Source organism: Lepidochelys kempii, chromosome 4 (assembly GCF_965140265.1).
Source record: "Lepidochelys kempii isolate rLepKem1 chromosome 4, rLepKem1.hap2, whole genome shotgun sequence".
Classification (NCBI taxonomy): domain Eukaryota; kingdom Metazoa; phylum Chordata; order Testudines; family Cheloniidae; genus Lepidochelys; species Lepidochelys kempii.
The window spans coordinates 102,360,970-102,383,384 of record NC_133259.1 but is presented as its reverse complement, the minus strand read 5'-3'; the positions used below and the strand labels follow the sequence as shown (position 1 = coordinate 102,383,384).

At 38.9% G+C, this 22,415-nt stretch overlaps 1 protein-coding gene across 6 annotated transcripts in view; it reads left to right on the top strand.

Moving 5' to 3' along the window:
• Positions 1-22,415, top strand: part of PCDH7 (protocadherin 7) — a 392,778-nt gene that overhangs the window by 50,312 nt on the left and 320,051 nt on the right. Inside the window, exon 2 of one of the 6 annotated variants that reach the window (XM_073342327.1) lies at positions 11,246-12,905. The exons of the other annotated variants lie outside the window; for them this stretch is intronic. Within the exon in view, the coding sequence (XP_073198428.1) occupies positions 11,246-11,323 (78 nt within the window). The 3' untranslated portion in view covers positions 11,324-12,905. Of the gene's footprint in view, positions 1-11,245; positions 12,906-22,415 lie in introns of those variants that run through there. 6 annotated transcript variants of the gene reach the window in all.

Below are 22,415 nucleotides of genomic sequence, written 5' to 3'. Positions count from 1 at the left end.
ATCTATCTTCCCTCTTTTACTGCAGGCAATTTTTGCTCACACTGCAATTCTTGCCATTCTGACCATCAAAAGGGGGCAGCAGTGGCCTTAGCTTCTCTTGAAATAATGTCTGTCATGCCTGTTGTAGACCCCAGCCTTTTCTGATAGAAGGAAAATGGGTAATTGCCATAGTAAATGTGGATTCAGATAGGGGAGAGGCCAACGGAAGTGTCCATCTTTCTGCCCTCTTCCTTGCAGTACTTGCCTGAATAAATCAATCCTACTTGGCAGCAGAGTCAAAGCCAAGAGTTCTTCATTCTCCCCACCCTAAACAGATCACTAAAATATAGACAAGGATACTCTCATTGCCTTCCTCCTGTTTCCAGAGATTTGTTTGCTCATCTTAAACCCAGTAGGTCCGAGCAAAAAGTCCAGAGCCTTGACTTTTTAAAGTCCTTCTCATTTTTGTCTGTACGTCTAGACTCTCAGATTTGTCTTGGGAAGAAGAAGAGGTTTCCTCAGAGTCTGAGATTGAGATCTGTCCCTTGGATCCAGCCAGGAGTGTCCCTCAGGAAAACTGGATGTATCTGTTCAGAAATGTTTTTCTGCTATGTATCTTGCAGGCTCTTAGGAAAAGGGAGAATACAAAGGTCTTCCTCAGTTCCTAGGATTTGGGAACTAAGAGAGATGCTGTTGTAGGGCGTGCCTGTCCTGTAGTGCTCCCTGATGAGCACTATAGGCACTCCTGCCTCAGTTTCCCTTCTCTTAGGGCCTTGAAGAACTCTACATGGTCAGTATAGCTGTTGACAAAATTCCCATGCTGGCTTCTACTTTTTAAATACAAATAAACTGTAACTTAAGTCTCTCTCCTTGGGTTCAGGGGTTACACAGCTCAACTCTTTTGGGCCTGCAGTTCTCAGTCCTGGCCTCCCAGGCCTGCAATATCTCCCCTTAACTCTAGGGTTATACAGCCTACCTCCTTAGGGCTTGTGGTTCTCAATTCTAGTTCTCAATTCTTGTGGTTCTCAATTCCTCTCCCTTAGAAGAGTTTCTTTCTGTGAGCACTCGCTTCAAATGACACTTGATGGTATTTTATCATGCCCAGGTGCTTGTTATCCAATTAACTGCCTAGATGGGCTGCTTAAATTAGGTGCCCATGGGTAGCCTGAGCTCAGACTCACCTTAAATGGGCCAGCAACCCAATCCAATGACAGAAGCCATCCTGTCCATCCCACATTGTTGAAAATAATGAAACAGCCTATACCTTGCCTGATGCCAAACTGGCTTCCTGTAACTGCACAGCAGCTATGCAAGCTTTCAAAGGAATTTTCTGAGAAATGGCTTAATTGCCCTAAAGAGGATTCTGTTATGTCTGACTCTGAAAAAAACGGACTTGGAACTCCATTCTAAAAACAACCAGTGGTCACCTCCCAAATGGGAAGAGTGAAAGCTACACTAGCAGAACTGTGTATGGTCTTTGTTACATGTCTTTGCCAAGCATAGAGTTTGTGTTTTTCCCTGTCAATTTGTGCTACCTGCAGATAATGGGTTGTTTAGAGCAGAAGCAGTGGTATAACAGAGCCCTCCTTTTATGGTGAAGGTTCTCAAGTCCTTTTATTTAATTGAGGAATATCTAGCTATCATTCAGACTGAAAATGATGTGCTGATCATGCAGGAATGGAAATTCTTACATGTTATTTCTTTTTTCAGTATTCCAATTTGTAATGATCCACTCTCGGAAAACTCAATTCGGAATTGTTAGTTCAGATTTTCAGTGAGTTTGCTCCAACTGATTATGAAGGGGAGGGGATATTTATTTATTTGTTTATTCCTTTACTAGTTGTTGCACTAGGTCACAAAGTTAAACCTCTAAAACTGGCATGTTGGTGTTTCCAGAATAAATACAAGATCTGCATCGGCTCTGGAAAAATCAATGGATCCTTGATGATGCGTTGGAGGTGGGTATTGTAGTTGTATGAATGCTTGATAGAGATCAGCTGCTGACTGCCAGGAAGTTGCAGACAGAGACAAACACCTACAAGATCTCTATCAAGCATTCTTACAACTACAATACTCACCTGCTGAAGTGAAGAAACAGATTGACAGAGCCGGAAGAGTACCCAGAAGTTACCTACTACAGGACAGGCTCAACAAAGAAAATAACAGAACGCCACTAGCCATCACCTTCAGCCCCCAACTAAAACCTCTCCAACGCATCATCAAGGATCTACAACCTATCCAGAAGGACAACCCATCACTCTCACAGATCTTGGGAGACAGGCCAGTTCTTGCTTACAGACAGCCCCCCCAACCTGAAGCAAACACTCACCAGCAACCACACACCACACAACAGAACCAATAACCCAGGAACCTATCCTTGCAACAAAGCCCGTTGCCAACTGTGTCCACATATCTATTCAGGGGACACCATCATAGGGCCTCATCACATCAGCCACACTATCAGAGGCTTGTTCACCTGCACATCTACCAATGTGATATATGCCATCATGTGCCAGCAATGCCCCTCTGCCATGTACATTGGTCAAACTGGGAAGTCTCTACGTAAGAGAATAAATGGACACAAATCAGATGTCAAGAATTATAACATTCAAAAACCAGTTGGAGAACACTTCAATCTCTCTGGTCACTCGATTACAGACCTAAAAGTTGCAATTCTTCAAGAAAAAAGCTTCAAAAACAGACTCCAACGGGAGACTGGTGAATTGGAATTAATTTGCAAACTGGATACAATTAACTTAGGTTTGAATAAAGACTGGGAGTGGATGTGTCATTACACAAAGTAAAACTATTTCCCCATGTTTATTCTCCCCACTGTTCCTCAGACTTCTTGTCAACTGCTGGAAATGGCCCACCTTGATTATCACAGTGTGTATGGTAACACCCATTGTTTCATGTTCTCTATGTATATAAATCTCCCCCTGTATTTTCCACTGAATGCATCTGATGAAGTGAGCTGTAGCTCACGAAAGCTTATGCTCAAATAAATTTGTTAGTCTCTAAGGTGCCACAAGTACTCCTTTTCTTTTTGCGAATACAGACTAACATGGTTGCTACTCTGAAACCATACATATAAGGAGTTACATCCAGGCACTTAACTCTCCTATACATTTAAAATTGATTACTGATTCCAAAAGAAACATTATGCTATTCCGTCAGAAAGAAAGATGCTTTTCTTTCATGTGTCAATTGAGATTGTAAACTTAAGTCATCATTCCCCTGCAGCAAATCTGTACGTAATTTAACTTTTTATGAAGGTGATGAGTATCTTAGGTGAGATGCTAAGTGCCTAAAATATGTATCATATAATGTGTTAGATGTTTGGTCATAATTTTACACATACCATAACTGTTAGCAAACATCATTATTTAATCACATCAGGGTTAATCGAAATGGATGTCCAAGAAACCAAACATGAATTCATTAACTATACTTGTTTTCCTTTCTTTCTTGTTTTTTATTTATCCTGGATCATAAAATTTGCTCTGTTTCCATTAACAAAAAAGTGAGTAGAGAACAAAATGCCAATTATTTGCAGCACATAAAATCTGTGTGATAATTTGACAAACTTTAATAAAGCCAATATTTAAGTGTGCTTATAAGACAAACAGTATCCAGTAACCTTTTATTTGTTAAGAAACATCATATCACTTATTGATTAAGAACTTCAAAACCTGCAACTTATTTTAAAGTACAAGATCTAAAGTTTCTTTGAACAATGAGACATATATTCAAAATCCCTTTTGTATTGAACATAATTTTCAAGAAAATTATTATGTGTAAAATGTAAGGGTCAAACTGGTTTGCATTTGGTATTGCTAATACAATAATTTCTCTGTTAAACCTCCTGGATATTACTTCACAAATATATAGCAAGGATATGAGGAACAAAACATGCACTGGGAAAGTTAATTAATTCATTCTCACAACACCTATGTGTGAGAGGCAAATTTAAGGATACTCACTCAGATGATTACACTGAGTCACAGAGAAGATATGACTTCCTTATAATAATTCCTTTGACTGCAAATCAGTGGTAGATTTAGGAGGAACTTAAAAGCCTAGATCCAGTTCCTTGGTCTATACACTAGACTGCACTGATCTTTAAGAAAACATCATTTCTTGAATCTTTAGTTACTTATGACCATATTGTTCTTGATCTATGCACACAGTGAGAATCTGCTTATGTCAGGGGACACATATAGCTGTTAATTCTTGCACATCCTTTAAAAATTGGCATTTCCATTTGTGAGACAGATATCCATTCAATGCATTGCTGTGTCTCCTATGCCCATGAAATGAGAGGTACTGCTTTATAGTATATGAAAAACAACAGCTGTATCATCCTTGTTCTGGCACGTCACACTAGCCTATTTGCAAATAAATTTACAGAACATTTAGTTCCATGAATAATGTCTTTCTCACAAAATCACTTCTCTAGCAATCTCTGGTGACCTTGAGTATGTCGATGTAGATTGTAGTGAGCAAAAAAATTAATTGACAGACAACATTCCTTGGAGTTTTAAGTTATCCAGTTCATAATAAGTTCTATGAAAAATGACAGAAAACATGTTTTGGCAGTTCCAATGCCTTTTAAAAATACAGTTGCATTCCCAAATATATACGTTTCTGTTCCATCTTAGTTTTTGCACGCTTTAGATTTGGAAATCTTGTCTTGTTTCAGGTTCTTTTGTTTCAGTCTTACTTAGGGATAAACAATGGCTTGATAAACCACTGCTATGCTAGTGGGATATTAGGAGTGGCATAGAACAATTGGCATTGCCTCCAGAGGATACAGACAGGCAGGACATGGGGGAACATACTCCCTTTAACAGCATATAGTGAATATTCACCCAGCAGTGACCCTGGTGGGCTGATGTGAAAAGGTCGGGGGACTGTGGTCACATTTCATAGCCTTGGGTGGAACTGTAATTCTCCCATTGTACTTCCAGAGTATGAGAGGTAGGATTTTGCATTCCTTGGAATCTGCTACAGCAGGTATGACAAGGGGGATTGGCTTCTTTCACCTTTCCCTTGTACATCCACACAAGAGAAGACAAAAATATGGTCTGATTATGCTACTTAGATCACTCTCTTATTTCTTGTGGTATTGGCTTTTGTCACCTGCAGGTAGTTCAAACAATTAGTTGCTTTCGCTGTACCTAGAGGCATCTTAGTTCTATATGTTGTTTACAGAGAAGCACAACCCCTCAGTATGGATGATTACAGTTTCAGAGGCATGTAAGCCCTCGGTGCTTGTTGTTCATTTCCTCTTGTTCCTGTCAGGCATTTTATTTCTCTGGGATATGAATGCTGGCCAGTATTGTTACAATTTCCAACAAAGACCATAGGATCGGAGTCTGAAGAATGTAAGGAAGATGTGTTAATTTTGCAGCATTTTTCATTCTTATTATATTCTTTCTGAGACAGGATTAATGTTTGTACCATTTTCTACTGCAGTTTTTGTCACCAGAGAGAGGTGACAGAATATTAATGTACATATTATGTAAGCATAAATATAGCAGTGAGCTCTATTTTCACCTTTCCAATAGAGCAGGGGTTCCCAAACTTGGTTCGTGGCTTGTTCAGGGTAAGCCCCTGGCGGGCCGCTAGACACTTTGTTTACCTGAGCATCCACAGGTATGGCCATGCTCAGCTCCCAGTGGCCGCGGTTCACATTCCCGGCCAATGGCAGATGCAGGAAGTGGTGGCCTGGCCTACGCTGCTTCCTGCAGCTCCCATTGTCCAAGAACGGTGAACCACGGCCACTGGGAGCTGTACCTGCGGATGCTCAGGTAAATAAAATGTCTCGCAGTCCACCAGAGGCTTACCCTGAACAAGCTACGAACCAAGTTTGGGAACCCCTGCAACAGAGTCTAGTTTGGTTAGTGTGTTATTCTACTCTGACTTGCCTTTGAGAAATTATAACGAGATAAATTGTTTACAATAAATCAATGTATATAAAATGAAAACAGAGAATAATGCTATGATAATTCTCTCTTGTCATTCAGAGAGCTTTTGTAATTGATTCTTATTACATTTTAAAGTTTGTGATGTTTACATACTTTATAAATGTTTCAGTTTGCCTTCTGTGTTTTCAAATTACAGATTCCATCTCCACTTCCACCCCCCACACCCATGCTGGAGGCAACTTTCTAAGTGAGAATACTTTTTAAAGTTGTTAATTACAACCTAAGGTTAATGAGTGTATTTACCTTATAATCTGGAATGTTCTCTTAATCAACTAACAGCTTGAACATCTAGGGCTAAGTAATCAGTTACTGATTTTCATGTAGAGTAATTAGGGATTCTGTTTGTTTGTTTGTTGGGTATTTTTGATTGTTTTGTTTATGTCTTCCTCTAGTATTATTATAAAAAGACTGGTTTCTGTAGGCATGCTTAATTTTTTTATTACAAAATTTTGACCTGTAATGTTAGTGGGCCAGATGCCTGGTTTTCCATTGGAAAGTGTGATCAAAAAGAGGATCTCACAATCCAGTAACCTGGTCAGATCTACTGACTGGACATCCAAAGTCAAGTTACTGGGTGAGGGGGAGGTGGGGAGGTGCCAGGTCATCACCCGCACCAGCTCCTACTCAGCCAGAGCCGCCTCCTATCTGCGTCAGGTGGCTGCAGCTCATAGCCTCAGCTCCACAGGCGAGTCTCTCCTGACCTGGGGGGAGGGGTTAAAGGGAAAATCAATGAACGATTCGGGGAGAGGGGAATAGGAGCGAATGGGGACGGGGCCTTGGGGAAGGGATGGGCTTCCAGGGTGGGGCGGGGCAGGGACAGCGCCTCAGGGAAGAGGCAGGGCAGGGGTGGGGCCTTTGGGAAGAAGTGGGGCAGGGTCTCAGAGGGGGAAGAGGTGGGATCGGAGAGGTTCCGGCACTCTTCCTGGAGTGTCCAGGTTTTAAATACAAAATTGGCAACTCTAAATGGCTTATTTCATTAGCCCATGAGGATGACAAAGTTCACTTCTGAGCAATGTCACTCAGGTTTGAGCCACTCTCTTTAGGATAAATCCACAGCATGAAGAATGTATCCTGTTTCACTACACACTATTGCAAAGTGTGACTCAAGGTGAATGACAGCAGACAGTGCGCCCGATCCTGTGAGATGCTGAGTGCCTCCTCAGAGGTGCTAAGCATTTGAAACTTGTGTAGAGTTTGTAGAGTGTGGAAGGTGCTCAGAACCTTCCGTTGGACAGTTGGAATTAGACCTAGTGTGATCAGGAAGTGAATAATAAAGGAGAGCATGAACAGGGAGTGAATGATATTCAACAAAAAAACCTGAGGAGTACTTGTGTTACCTTAGAGATGAACAAATTTATTTGGGTATAAGCTTTCGTGGGCTAAAACCCACTTCATTGGATGCATGCAGTGGAAAATACAGTAGGAAGATATATAAACACAGAACATGAAAAAATGGGTGTTGCCATTTTTTCATGTTCTCTGTGTACATATATCTTCCTACTCTATTTTCCACTGCATGCATCCGATGAAGTACGGTTTAGCCCAAAAAAGCTTATGCCCAAATAAATTTGTTTGTCTCTAAGGTAACACAAGTACTCCTCGTTTTTTTGTTTTTTTGTTTTTTTTGCTGATACAGCTACCACTCTGAATGATATTTAAATATCCCTTTCAAGGAATATTAACCTTTCCATTTTTATGCTCTCATTTTAAGTTGGAATCTTTAGAGATAATAAACTTGATTACCTTTCACTTAACCAGTGTAAATCAGGAATAACTACATCAATTGACCAGATACTCTGTGGTGTAAATCAGCATTAAGTATAAAATGCTGATTTAAACCAGCTGGGAGTACAGCCCATTGGATTTAAACAAGTTTAAATGAGAGGTCACTCAAACCCAACTAATGTCGAAGCGCCATACCATACTTACAGTATCTCACTCTTTTGTATTTTTCTTAAAAAACAACAACGTTTATTTAGTTAAGGTGTCTTAACAAGTTTACAAATCTTTGACATGTAAATATCTGAAACAAAACATTCATTACAACAGTTAGTTTTTGTTTAAAAAGACATTATACAGGAGTGCAGTCATCAGATCTTTCTGTATAACAGGGTGTTACCGTATAGCAGAGTGAGCATCATTACAACACCTATAATAAGTCATTTCTAGTGATTTTATTAAATTGAGTGAAATCTCTATAGACACATATTTAGCTGATCAGGCATGTCTATCAAAGAGTATATTAAAAATCTAAGGTTTTTTAAATCTATTTGACATCATCAGTAAGAGTATGAATATATTTTATTATATAAAACTGGGTGGTGGCAGTCCAGCAGCCGGAGCCCTTCCACACGGGGTTGAAACATCAATTTCCCATATTCCTGTGTGTGTGCCAGTGGTTTGGTGAATCCGGAGAGCTAGAGGCTTGGATAAACTGTATATATCACCATTTTTCATATCCTGTTTCCTGTTACTGTTGTAAACTCCATATGTAGTTGCATGCATTGCAGAATTTTATAAGCAAGCTTGCAGCATTTTGTGGCATATGACAGAACATACATCACAAACTACAGTTTTGTCTGATTCTTGCTTTAGTGATCAATAATGAGCATGCCATGACTTCAGCTTCACTTAGCACCACCACCCTGTATACCACAAAATTCTGTAGTTCTTTTTTCTATTTTAAATGATATTTATTATGTTAGTAACCATTTTTGATAGTGCTTGAGCACCTCAATCAGGGGTCAGAGCCACATTGTACTAGGTGCTAGCAAGCAAATTACACAAAGACAAACTGTCCCAAATTACTCACAAGGAATGATTTAGATAATACACAACTTGTGAATAAAGTAACACAGGCAGGGTAGGTAGGCAGAGAGGACAAGGTAACAGTAAAGAGATGTGTGCTTGCATAAATTAATAGTTCCATGGTTTTAAAGTAGTCATGTGAGGTTGCCAGCTATCTATAATCTATTTCTTTTAAATTGTGTTCTGTTACATATTCTGTTATGAAACAATTACATGAAATAGACCTATACTTCTAACATATTCAAGGTGGTAGAAATGCTCACATGCCAATGGCAACCCACATTCCTGACAGACAGAGCTGCAAGGATCTTGTTCTTACACTGAACAGTCACTCTAATGGTTGCTTTGCATACATCTGTCTGGTTGTAGACAGAGCTGATTGAACCTTGGGCACTCTTTGCTGTTCTTGATATATGTGCCCACCCACACTGAGAAATGTGGAAGATGGGAAGATAGTAGTGTTCACTTCTCAGAAATCATAAGAGAGGGAGACTCCCTATGCCACTGTGAGCAGAGGAGAGAGAGGAAGTGCACTGCTTTCCCCACTTCCGTGAAGGAGGAGAAGAGAGAGAGAGAGAGAGAATGGAGTTTCCTAACCTTTCCTAGCAGTCATTAGAGGGATTGGAGGGGAGGGGTTGAGCTCTCCACTAATGCTTTGTGCCTGGAACCTTTTGAAAGTCCCCTGAGGACCCATATTTACTCTCATTATTTATTTCATGGGTTTGGCTAGTGGATTTATGGTATAAAAATAAGCCCTGCTTTTATTTTTATTTTGCACTGAATTATAGTTGATGACATTTTTAAAATTGAAGAACATCATTAACATAAAACACATCTGTCACAAATGAAAAACACTCTGCATGTGCAAGACTGGAATCAGTTCATTTTTATGGATCTCCAGTTCTCCAGAGAATCTTACAAATGCACATGACACTCAATTCTGTGTTTGCATCTTGTAGTTAACTGAAAGGTGCTTAAAATCACAAGTAGGCAGAGAGATCCCTGCTGACGACACATTGGAGGAGACTAAAATGTTTTGCTCATTCCAGCAGATACAAGAAATATCTTGTGCTCAATAAATAAACTACATTTATTCCATATGAATACATACATAAGTGATGGGTAAGGATGAAGCTTCCAACTTCTGGGGAAAACCATGCCCTTTTGATATATCTCGATTCCACTGTTTTGGAAAGTCCTGTACTTTTGCCCATGGATGATACCTCTGACATGGGGGAAACAGCACAAAGAAACATGCTTGATAACTGGACTAATGGCAGTGAAGAGTCTTACTGAGACATTGTAAATATATTGCTGCTGAAAACAAGGCAGAATGTTTTGCATGCTTGTCCCAGATGGCTTCCTATGAGAAGATCACATTTAGATTGGGGAACAGACGTTACTTATTTGAGGACATTTGGCAACTTTTTGTGGATTATCGTCATAAAGCAAATGTTGCTTCTTAGACATACTTGATATTGTTGTCCTGTACTTGTGTAAATTAGGACTAATCTTGCATTATGTGATGGATCCGGAAGAGTTCCACAATCCATCAACCTGCTGGAGAATAAGGAACAAGCAGTGATAGGTGCAAATGAGCAAATAATGGTAATTAATAAAACAAACAGACATTCATAAAATTACCTTATAAAACCTAACTGCCCTTTTTGTGTAACCATCTTGTACATGGCAGCATTGCAGGATTAGTATTTTCATGAACATGCATTGTTCTTGAATAATATTTTAAGAGCTGTTCTTGAACAATGTATCGGAAAGCTGCTTTCTTTTAGCATTAGGCATGAATGTATTTTTACTGCATCATTTATCTCATCAACATATTGATCACAGCACTTCAAGAAAACCATTAATGCTTCATTTTCTTTATGTCCATCCTGTAGTATAATAGTGATACTTAATAGCCAGCACTTTCACAGTCCTTTACATGTTCACAGCATTGTACAAGCAGTATCCCAGGATATTGCTGTTTTTCAGACTTTGTCTTGTACAGTTGCTTTTTTTTTTCTGTAAGAGTCCCTTTCTAGATTTTGCTAATCTAAGACAACTGGTATTATTAAGTCCATCATTTGGGAAGAGAAAGCTGTGTTTGTCACTGATACTTGGAAGATTCGTATTGTTTCTTGTTCTATGACGAAACATGTTCAATGACAACAACAACTAAGGATATGAAGGAATACGGACTTTAGTATATTTCTCCTATCATACACCATAAAACCAACCTAATACTGGACTTTTTGCACTTGATTTAAATTGCCAATGTATTGGTAAATAGTATACAAATTGTTATAACTGTTTTCATTGTGATATAGTTATCTTATGAAATATGCTTGGACCTAATGGAGAGAAGAGGATTCTCTCTGCTCAGGTATAAAATCCATGCTGTAGGGTTAGGTTAGCTAAGCCCTGCTCACATCCCGGTAAGCAGACATATATTTTTGTATTTTTTGTAGGTGGATACAGTGCAGACTACGCAGCCCCCTGGCCACATTGAGGAATCGTGTAAAATGAATGTATGTGCTCGTAAGTGAAACATTTATAAATAAAGCTCCAACTTTAATGTATGTTGGATCATAAAACATGTAAAACCTGCTTACTGTCATATTAAGAAATCGATTCCCAGGGGGCAGGGTGACTGCAGAACAAAGAAGATGTGCAAAGCAAAGTTCTTTTTTAAAAATAAAAATGAAAAACCCAAGAACTTTAGAATTATTCAAAACAGATAAACAAACATTGTGCAAACAAGAGATTGAAATTACCTCTTGGATGTATTTGGGAAGGCACTGAGCTGATTCAAGATTCCAAAACAGAAAAAAAGAAGGGATGTGAGAAAGGTTTTGTAAGCTGAAATCATCATCCATCGAGGAACAGGATCAAATACCTTCTTACTTAGGAGTATGAAATGGAGGACACAACCTTTTCCCCTTCAATCTGTGTTTGAGAGGACAGAAATTTTGAAACTGAATTTGATCAGATTATTGCTTCAGTTAATAACTGGGAGAGGAGTGTGGATGGGGTTGAATTTTCAATGCTTGACATAAGCAATCAGTTACATGTAGAAAAAATAACTTGAGCATGTGCTAGATGGACAAAGAACATGGAAACGATACCTCAGAATTGAATTCCTGGAAAACCAGACACAATCTCATCATTTAGAAACCTTGAGGTACTTGAGGAGGTGAGAAGACTCAGACTCCTTGATTTTGCTGAAAAATGACTTCATAAGGCATTTAAAGTAGATATGCAGAAAAAACCAAAATGTGTTAAATGGTCCTATCACAGAACTCAGAAATGAACCATCAACCATCAACCTGCATATTGAAATTTTGTACTTTAATTGATAAACATAGACTAATCCAAATGGATAAGAAACTCTTAAGTATTTGATATGAAAGACCTCTCCTTGATTTGAATAACTGTACAAAGAAAGGCTTTTCATTTTGATTAAATAAAAACTGCATGATAGGGAGATCCCCTTTGCATTTCTAGTCCCTATTACGATAAATATATCAAATAAAAACAAAGGCTATATTTTTTGGTACCCAAGAGATTAAAAAAAATATTGGGACACCACCAAGTTAGCACATTGGTTTATGTCTTTTACAGGGTGAAGAGGCTGACTACTCTGTCCCTAAATAATATTTCATTCATATAACCCATCTTCATCATAAATAGCCGAAAACAGGGATATTTAAGTATTAATGAATGTTTCAAAATGTTTGCTTAGCTCTGAGGTGTAACTTGGACTTTTTTGAATTTCTGGTCTAAATCTGGTGCAGTTGTATGCGGAAATGATATTGTATTCAATAATAAATGGTACATATAGTCTATCTCTTGCTTTCACAATATGCCTTTTCTGATATTGGAGTACAGAGCTAAAGATCACATTTTCCCTTTTGATTGCTATGCATTTAACTCCAAATTATGTCACCTTTCGTGTTTATCTTTTGGGAACTTGTGGTCTGCCTCTTTCTCCACTTGTAGTCAATTTCAAGTCATAGAATTAATGATTTGGGAGAGGTTTTGGCCTCTTTATTGTATTAAGAATATATCATCAAACTTCAAAGTCTGTACACTTCTACTGTATTGATTATTTTCTGTAAGCAAAATCAATAGGCAAAATTAAAATTAAAAAATCAATTTCTTCATTTTTGTTTTGCTTCATATTTTTATATACCTATTTTGTTTATTTATTTAACCTTGAAGGGTTTTTTGTGAACTCATTGATACGGAAACACAACAAAAGCTTCAAGTAATGCTGAATAAAACATACTGATGCAAATAAGTGAAATACAAAGGGAAATACATAGTTCTTTTAGCTGGGAAGAGGAAAGATAAATGCTGAACACCTGTTACTAGATTCTGATTTCTGATACAACACTGTAAGTCTAGCATAACTCTGATGATCCCACTGGAATTATGCTGGATTTACACCACTACATCTGAGATCAAAATTTGGTCTTTGGTGTTTAATGTTATTCTGTTTTTCTAGTCTTAATTTTTTGCTCAGGAACAATTACCAGCAGAGGAGTTCTGAAGAAATATTGCACAACTACTGTAATTTTCAGAGTCACAGTATTTAGCAGCCAAGTGCCTCACAAGGAATAAAACCACTTTTATTTTTGCCTCCTGCTACCACTCCAATGGGGAAAGGTCAGCAAAACAGTGGGAGGCCAAATGAATGAAGATCTTTTCCCTGTAAGACATCAACTTGGAAGACTGTGAATTTCAGAATTACAAGTGATATAGCTTTTTTACAACTGCTCCTTTCCTTCTTGCCTCCTACTGCTGCTTCATTGTTGGATAATGTCTTTTTCCTGTTAGAATGAGCAAGCAAGAGCTTATTTGTGACAAACGAAATTCCACTTTCTACCTAGTATTGTTGCAGATAGAGGAAAAAAGAGCCTGGTTCATACCTATCTCATTTTCTAGCTTTTGAGGGTTTCAGTTAGGGCTTTTAAAGCCAAATCCAACCTGCCTTGTACACATGAGTAATCCAGTTAATGCCAGTGGGACTACTTGTATGATTAAAGTGAACAGGGTGTAGTTTACATACCATTTTATTTGTATATTTATTTTCCCCTCAGACCAAACCATTGAGGAAAAATAAGTGTTACTAAGAGGTTGCCACAGAAGTTGGGATACACCATTGCTACAGACATTCGAAAGTAGGTTAGATAAGCCATTAGTGGGAATGATGTATGAAGTTGTGTTTGTTGGGGAAGTAAGGTTGGGTAGCAAAAGAGTTCTTTCATGTCCCTACTAGCTATCATTCTATGGACCTTATTCTGCCCTCAGTCCACAGAGACAATCCCATTGATGCCAATGGAAATTCTGTCTGTGAATCAAGAAAATAATATGGCCTTAAGTGTAATAGTCACTTTGCCAAGCCATTCATCAAAGCAAAACTAAAGAGTAAAATGAGACAGAATACCACCAACTAGACTGCATTCTAGCCTAGGAATGAACAACATAATTTAATAAAAAATTTTTTTTGTGAAAGTCAATTAAATATCTGAAAAGCTCCTATTGAGATGTATCTGGTTTATTAAAAAGCCTCTGTACCAAACCCTATTGCAAGCTCCATTGTAGGAAGGAGGAAGGCACATAAGCATAGAGGCTTGGTTCAGCCACTCATCACTTACTATGCTTCAACCCAGCACTGATTTTACTTTGGGAATTGTATGGTACACTATGTTTTGCTGAGCTAGTAAAGAATAGCTTTTCAATCTCTCATGCAGGAGCTACATTTATGCAAGATATACATGTTATGCCTGCTTATGAGCTCAACATTATCTCTCTTCTCTAGAGGAGAATAACTTGAACCTATTGTACCATGACACTGACATTATATTTGACTTTTGACATTGCATTTAGGGAACATTTTCATTACACGAATAACTATTTCTAGTTTCTACACAATTCTAAATGTTAAAGGGTAACTTGCAAATATGAAAAGTCCCTAAAAATTACCACATTAATAGTATAGTACTGTATGTGATGGATGCCCCAAATTACCCTATGCCAAACTATCAACATGCCTATACAATTTCATTGTTTAAGATTAAGCCATTTATTTCAGTTAGAACAGGTCAGAAAATATCTGAAATAACAATCAAATTACGTCATACATTGGTTTATGATTCCAGCATTGGGTTTTCCTTCGATCTGCAGCTCCCAGAGACAGAACAAGACCTATCACTCATAGGAAAGACATTTAGCTAGCAGTTTACCTCCTAGCAATTTCAGCTCATGCTTTTTGGGCCTTCGCAGTCTTGAGCTGCCAAACACAAGGAGATAGTTAAGTTTTCAGATTTGGCTCAACATTCCTTTCCCTTAAGCATTTTCTTCCCCTATCTGAGTACTCTTCTATGTTTAAAACACCCTCAATTTAACCTAATAACACCATGATGAATGCCAAGTTTTAGCCAGCTAAAATTGAAAAAAAAAGGGTGAAAAAAAAGTTTTATGAAATTCATGCCATTATTTTTTTACCTTTAACCTCAAAAAATAAAAATATATGATGTTGGAATACAGACCCTGCATGTTTGTTTTGTATTCTACGATTAATAATAACCAGTTAATAACCATATAACTTTTCATTTTTCAAAGTGCTTTAAAATATCCACTGTTTAATCCTCACAACAACTATTTGATACAGGCAAGTATTTCAGATGGAGAAAATGAGACAGAGGTGTTAAGTATCTTTCTGAAGTTAGAGAGGGAATCAATGTCAGATCTGAAATTAGTAGTTCTTGGGCACCACTCTTGTACACAGACCATGTCTCTTACTTGCTGATAAAGCACAACATACTGGTAGTTACTAAAGGCCAAGGACACAACTGTTAATGAAATATAGCAATTCAAACTGAAAAAAATTACCAGGCACCAGTATAAACTGTGTTTTATGATAAAGCTGGATGGCATCCACCATGTGCCCTAGATGTAGATATGTTGCAACCTGAAACTGCAACCTCCAACCCCAAAACTATATTTATTGGGGAATGTGTTTTCTTGAAAGAGGCTTGGTTCCTGTGCACAGCAGTAAGCTCCACCTGCGTATCATTTCTTCCCACCACCATTCTTATTAGATAAGTGATAAGTACTCCACACTCTTCACGTCCTCACCCTTGTGTCCTGCCCCGACACAAAGTGGCAGGACCTCTTGACACCTCTGGAGGGTGAGGAGCCCTGGTAGGCCAGCCTATATTCCACCTGGTCCTGAGGCCTGCCGGGGACGTAAGCTAGCGGCTCCTTCACAGAGCCGTGAGCATGGGCATGTACTTGGCGCGGTTCACTCCACTTCCAGACACCTGCCCCTTCTGCAGCATGAGGGAGACACTGGCACACGTTTATCTAAAGTGCGCCAGGTTGCAGCCCCTATTGTGGCTCCTCCTACATATATTATTATGGTTTTGGTTGCACTTTTCCCCTCACCTTCTTTTCTATTTACTCCCTATCCATGGCCCCACAAAGTCGCGGGACCTCCTTGTCAACCTCCTCCTAGCCCTGGCCAAAACGGCCATCTACAAAACCAGGGAGAGGAGGTTGTTCCAACGGGGTTTCCTGCAGCTGTGGGGCCTATTTCTGCTCCTCAGTCCATTCACACATCCGGGCCGAGTTCCTGTGGGCAGCATCCGCTGGCTCCCTTGATGCCTTCAAGGAGCAGTGGGCGCTGTCCGGGGTTCTCTGCTCGGTGTCCCTGTCCAGTTCCCTTCATTTAGCCCTGTGACCTCACTCCCGTTCCTGTTATCTCCTTAGTTGTCCCACGCAATTATTTAGTATCCCGGACCTGTGGATCCTCCCTTTAGGCTGAGGGGAGGTCCTTTAGTAGTGGGCGGGCTTCTGCCCACCCACTTCCTGGATCCCAACAGGACCATTCTTATCACATATGTTCCCAAACCCGTGCAAATGTTTGAGGGAAGGAGGTCATGGCAATCAGCTTTCACTGTAAGGAACTATATTCTATCTAGTTGCAATGTGAACAACAAATAACTCAGACTTAGTAGTCCATGTGCATCATAGAAGGAACATATTCTGAATTGAGCAGTAGCCCTTTAAAAACATTAACTAGAAGGTAACCCTCCCTGTCATTCACCCTTCATATTCTCCTGGAACAAATGAGCAAGGATCAGTAAGAATAACCTCTAGATCATGAATCATGTGGACATGATGTATCTTGACTTTAGCAAAGCTTCTGATATGGTCTCCCACAGTATTCTTTCCAACAAGTTGAAAAAGTATGGATTGGATGAATGGACTATAAGGTGGATAGAAAGCTGGCTAGATTGTCGGGCTCAGCGGGTAGTGATCAATGGCTCAATGTCTAGTTGGCAACTGGTATCAAGTGGAGTACCCCAGGCATCAGTCCTGGGGCCAGTTTTGTTCAACATCTTTATTAATGTTGATGATGGAATGGACTGCACCCTCAGCAAGTTCACAGATGACACTAAGATGGGGGGAGAGGTAGATTTGCTGGATGATAGGGATAGGGTCCAGAGTGACCTAGACATATTGGAGGATTGGGCCAAAAGAAATCTGATGAGGTTAAACAAGGACAAGTGCAGAGTCACCCTGTTAGAGAAGGGATGTGGACAAATTGGAGAGAATCCAACGGAGGGCAACAAAAATTATTAGGGGTCTGGGGCACATGACTTACAAGGAGAGGCTGAGGGAACTGGGCTTGTTTAGTCTGCAGAAGAGAAGAGTGAGGGGGCATTTGATAGCAGCCTTCACTACCTAAAGGGGGATTCCAAAGAAGATGGAGCTCGGCTGTTCTCAGTGGTGGCAGATGACAGAACAAGGAGTAATGGTCTCAAGTTGCAGTCTGGGAGGTCTAGGTTGGATATTAGGAAACACTATTTCACTAGGAAGGTGGTGAAGCACTGGAATGGGTTACCTAGGGAGGTGGTGGAATCTCCATCCTTAGAGGTTTTTAAGGCCTGGCTTGATAAAACCCTAGCTGGGATGACTTAGTTGGTGTCGGTCCTGCTTTGAGCAGGGTGTTGGACTAGATGACCTCCTGAGGTGTCTTCCAACCCTAATCTTCCATGATTCTATGTTAACGTAGAAATGAAGTCCATTTTCAAGTCAACCTTTGGGGGGTACATTAGAACAATGCAGGGTTTCAACAAGGAAACAGGAGTAGCCATGGATCATATTGGTAACCTCTTTTAAGGCCTGCCGGCACTTTAACTAGAAGGTAACATGAGTGTACATGATGTTGCCGCTATCCTGTTGGTGCAATCCATTCAGGGGAGATAGAAGGGCAATCTGGTCACCATGGTCAAGTTTCCACTCAAGTTGATATTGGAGAAGCAGGCAATGAAAGAAGGACAGGCCACGTGCAAACAAACTTTTTAGACTTCTTGGCACCTTTCCTTAGGTTACAGTAACATCACTCGCTGTGGAGGGGAGATTTTCATTTTACTGTATGAACTATGTACTTGAAGCAAGAGGCGAATAGGAACTATAGAAATGCAGCTGAAATAATGTAATTCATCGATGAATATATGTTTCATCCAGCCAAAGTGGTCTTAAAGGATCACTAGATCAACACACAAATTAATTGACTTCCTCAAATGATTTGTATATCAAATAACATTGTAGGAACTATTTTACACAAAGGATTACTCTCAAACCATGCGGAAATGAAAGCAAACAAAAACAATAGCAAAACTAAGAGAGGCACTATCTTTTGTGCTTTAATGCCATAGAAAAATGTATTTACAAAAAAGGCTTACCAAGAAAATCCAGCATTTTAGTGGGAACATTCTTAGAGAAAGCTGAACATTTGAAATGTGTATGTGAGAAAATGTTTTGTATTTCATTTCATTGAAATAAAACTTATGTCATATAATCCATTATATTTGGTTTAATCCTTCATTTACATGTTTCCCAATGTGCTGTGTTTATGTTTAGGAAGGTGGCTAGATGTGAAGTTGGCTTATGGAACAAAAAATACTTTATTTAATTTGAAACTGTTTGAGAGCAAAAATTAACGCAAATCTTACTTCATGGATATTGAATGGACAGATTAAGGCTAGACTTTTATTTTAGGCACAGCTGTGAGCAGGGGGTGTTATGTAAGCTACACCACCCTCGGAGTAGCCCTGCAGGCTTTGTGAGTCAGAGATACACCTCTGCATCATGATTTCCCCCCTGCTTTTTCTTCTGGCTCCTAAAGGGGTAGTAATTTACTGTTGCATAGGCCCAAGAGTGGTGGGGAGTGGTACAGGCCAAAGAGTATAAGGTGTGGCCCCACCCTGTCTGCTCACTCCCCAGCCATCGGCTCTGGAGAATGAGTAAATGAGCGAGTAACTGCACTTAGTCATATATGCCTTCGGACTCAAGATCTGGGTAGACCACATAAAGAGTAATACCATTGTGCAGTCCTGTCATCAGAGTCACAGTCTGACCATTCCTTTTATTAGTGATTGAACCTAAAATTAAAAAGAAAAGTTCCTGTTGAAAGTTTAACATCATCTTGAAATATCTCACTTAATTAACTTGGAGCCACTGATGAATATCAAGAGATAAAGCATGTTCTCATTTCACTAGCATCAAAATGTGAAGATGTATACTCTTGTGTTTACAGACACGGGGTTGGGAATCAGGAGATCTGGATTCTATTCCTGGCCCTGCCACCAAAACCCACTGTGATCTTGTGCAAGTCCTCTCTTTGTGCTACAGTTTTCCCATCTGTAAAACGGAGAATAACAACAGTTCCCCGTTGTGAGTGTCAATCCATTACTTTTTGTGAGGGTGATGGTAACGAGGGCCATGAAAATGCCTATACATAAAATAAAATAATAATATAGACTTTTTTATATCCACTGCAATGGCTTCATTTAAACTGAGGGAGATTATTGAGTCGAGTCTCACTGGCTTTCAGAGCAGGTCCTAGTTTGCTTAACATCTATAAACTGCTTCCTGACCTAATTATTTAAAGGAATAATAGTTTGTCGTTATGTAGATGGTATAGTGATGTATATATCCTTCAGTGCACTTTCATCCAAGGCTGTTGTACTGTTAAAATGCTATATTTAAGGCAAATAGTTATAGATTGCCCACTTTTTTCCAACAATTTATTATTAGTGAAGAATCTGAAAGTTACACTTTTTGGCTCGACTCAAAGATGGTAGGTTTATTTATGTATATCTGAGTTTTTAGAGCGTGCGAAAGGTGATGGAATTGACAGCACTACAGGCTGAAGTCTTCCAGCAAATGGAGAAAAAGTTCAGTAGGGAAGTAATTAATTTCTTATTATTATTGAAGTTTTGATTATACACTCAGTGATGTATGAGCCACAGGTAAACACAGTCTCTGCCCTGAGAAGCTGACATTCTAAAAGACAGACATGCCACAGTAGGGGATCCAGAGGAGGGTGTTTAATTAGAATTAAAACATAATTCTATCTTACTTTCTTCTCTTCTGAAATGTTGGCTGGCGAAGATATTTGGCTCATGTGTGTTTTTGTTTGTAGGGATTGTGGAAGAAATGGGTCTCTAGTATGCATTAGAATAAGCAGAGTGAGATGTTTGGTGCATTGGGGTCGGGAGATCATTCCATGTACAGGTGGAATAAAGATAGAAAGCCTCAAGATGGGAGTGAGAAAAAGACACAAATAATGTGGTGAAGAGTGCCCATGATACTCAACACCATGGTATCTTGTGCCTTGCTGTGCATCAAATCAAAAGTTACTGTTGTTGGTTTCTTAGAGGATGGAGATTGCATGATAAGATCTAAGGTAAGGAATTTAGGAGTTGGATTCAATTCATTGTCTGAAATATATTGTCTATGCATCTGATTCAGGACCTGACCGCAAAGATTTGTACCTATGATTATAGTTTTTACCAGCTCAGTCCTTGGACAATTTCAACGTGGCCTTTTTGTTGGGACTAATTTAGTCTGTCTGGTTCTTTTGCACCTGTTTATAACGTGATTTATTTTCAATGAACATTTGTTCTGATCGGTTATGGCAACATTTTATCAACTTGTAAATGCTGTACATGTCACTTGCTGGAGGATTCTCTGCTCCTTGAAGTCTTTAAACCACTATTTGAGGACTTCAATAGCTCAGACATAGATGAGAGGTTTTCGCAGGAGTGGGTGGGTGAGATTCTGTGGCCTGCGTTGTGCAGGCGGTTGGACTAGATGATAATAATGGTCCCTTCTGACCTTAATATCTATGAATCTATGAATCTGTACACATTAGAATAATACTATTGAAGTCATAGTTAAGCATGTGTATCTGTCTTTGCAGGATTGAGGCCATAAACTGTAAACTTGTTGGAACAAATTTTATGGTGTTAAGCACGTTGATAACTGTCACTAAATAATAAATAATATACAAAGAATAAAAAAAATCAAGGTTCAATATCAACAACAGCTACATTATTAAAGAAGCAGGTTTTCACTTAAGGAACATAGTATGGTTTCAGAATATGGCATTAGATTTTAACTACACTGAATTTTTAACATCATGATGTTTTATGTCATGTGTGGAGTACTGCAATGCAGTCTTCCTTTGTTTGCTTTGTTTGAATCATTCTCACTGATAACCGCACAGATTTTGACTTTATTGAAAACGTGTGATCATAGTATGATGATTTTTGTCAAATTTGCACTGTTTCTCAACATTGCAGGTTTTAGGTGAAATGGCTCCTGAGTGCTCATGAGACTGAATTTTTGGCTATAATTATAACATCAGGATGAAGGATTGCTTTCCATACATATGGCTTAGAACTGCAGGAAGTCAGGCATTAATGTCAAGGCCCCTCTTTTATGGAATTCTGTACCTTAAGTTATCAAAGAAGGTGATAAATTAGCAAGATTTAAAATAAGACTGAAAACTTTTGAAATGCACTGAGTGTAATAATTGTCTAAAGCTCTTTTAGTTATTTCTGATCTCTGCTATATAAGTATCAATAGTTAGATTTCAATGTTAGTACTTACCTCAGTAAAATAAATTGTACTCTTGGCATCTTCAGTTAACCTATGCTTTCTTTAATTATGTAATGTAAAATATTGTGGTTCAGTATATAGAGCAGGAGAATGGGAATCTGGAATCCTGTGTTACCTTTCTGATGATGACATTGAATTGCTGTGTGATCTGGGACAAGTCACCTGAGCTTTTTGTGCCTCAATTAATCCAGCTATAAAATTGATATAAAATATTTTCTTACCTCACAAGTCATTGTGAGGATTAATTAAATAGGAACAATTCATGCTCCTTTCGAGGTCAGTCGAAGTTTTTCCATTCAAGATTAAGCCCTTAATATATGCAAAGCTCTTAGACATTATTGTTCTAAAAATATGGAGTGCTTTTGCATTTCAGAGTTCAATAATCTGGATCTAAAGCTACAGAACAATAAATTCAGCTCTGTCTTTTTCTAAATAATAAGTTCTGATTTGTCATTTATTAGAAAGAAGGGAAATGGCACTGCATGGCTGAAAAAATGGTAACTACTTCAGTTTTGTCTTACATGTCAGAAACATGGTAAAACCCCCTTGTTGCTGATTCATGTACTAAGTTCAATCCTATTGAATCTCCAACAAAGGGTCTGTATTGGACCATGCCAGAAAGTGATTAAAATAGCAACTGCAGTGTACATAGGATAT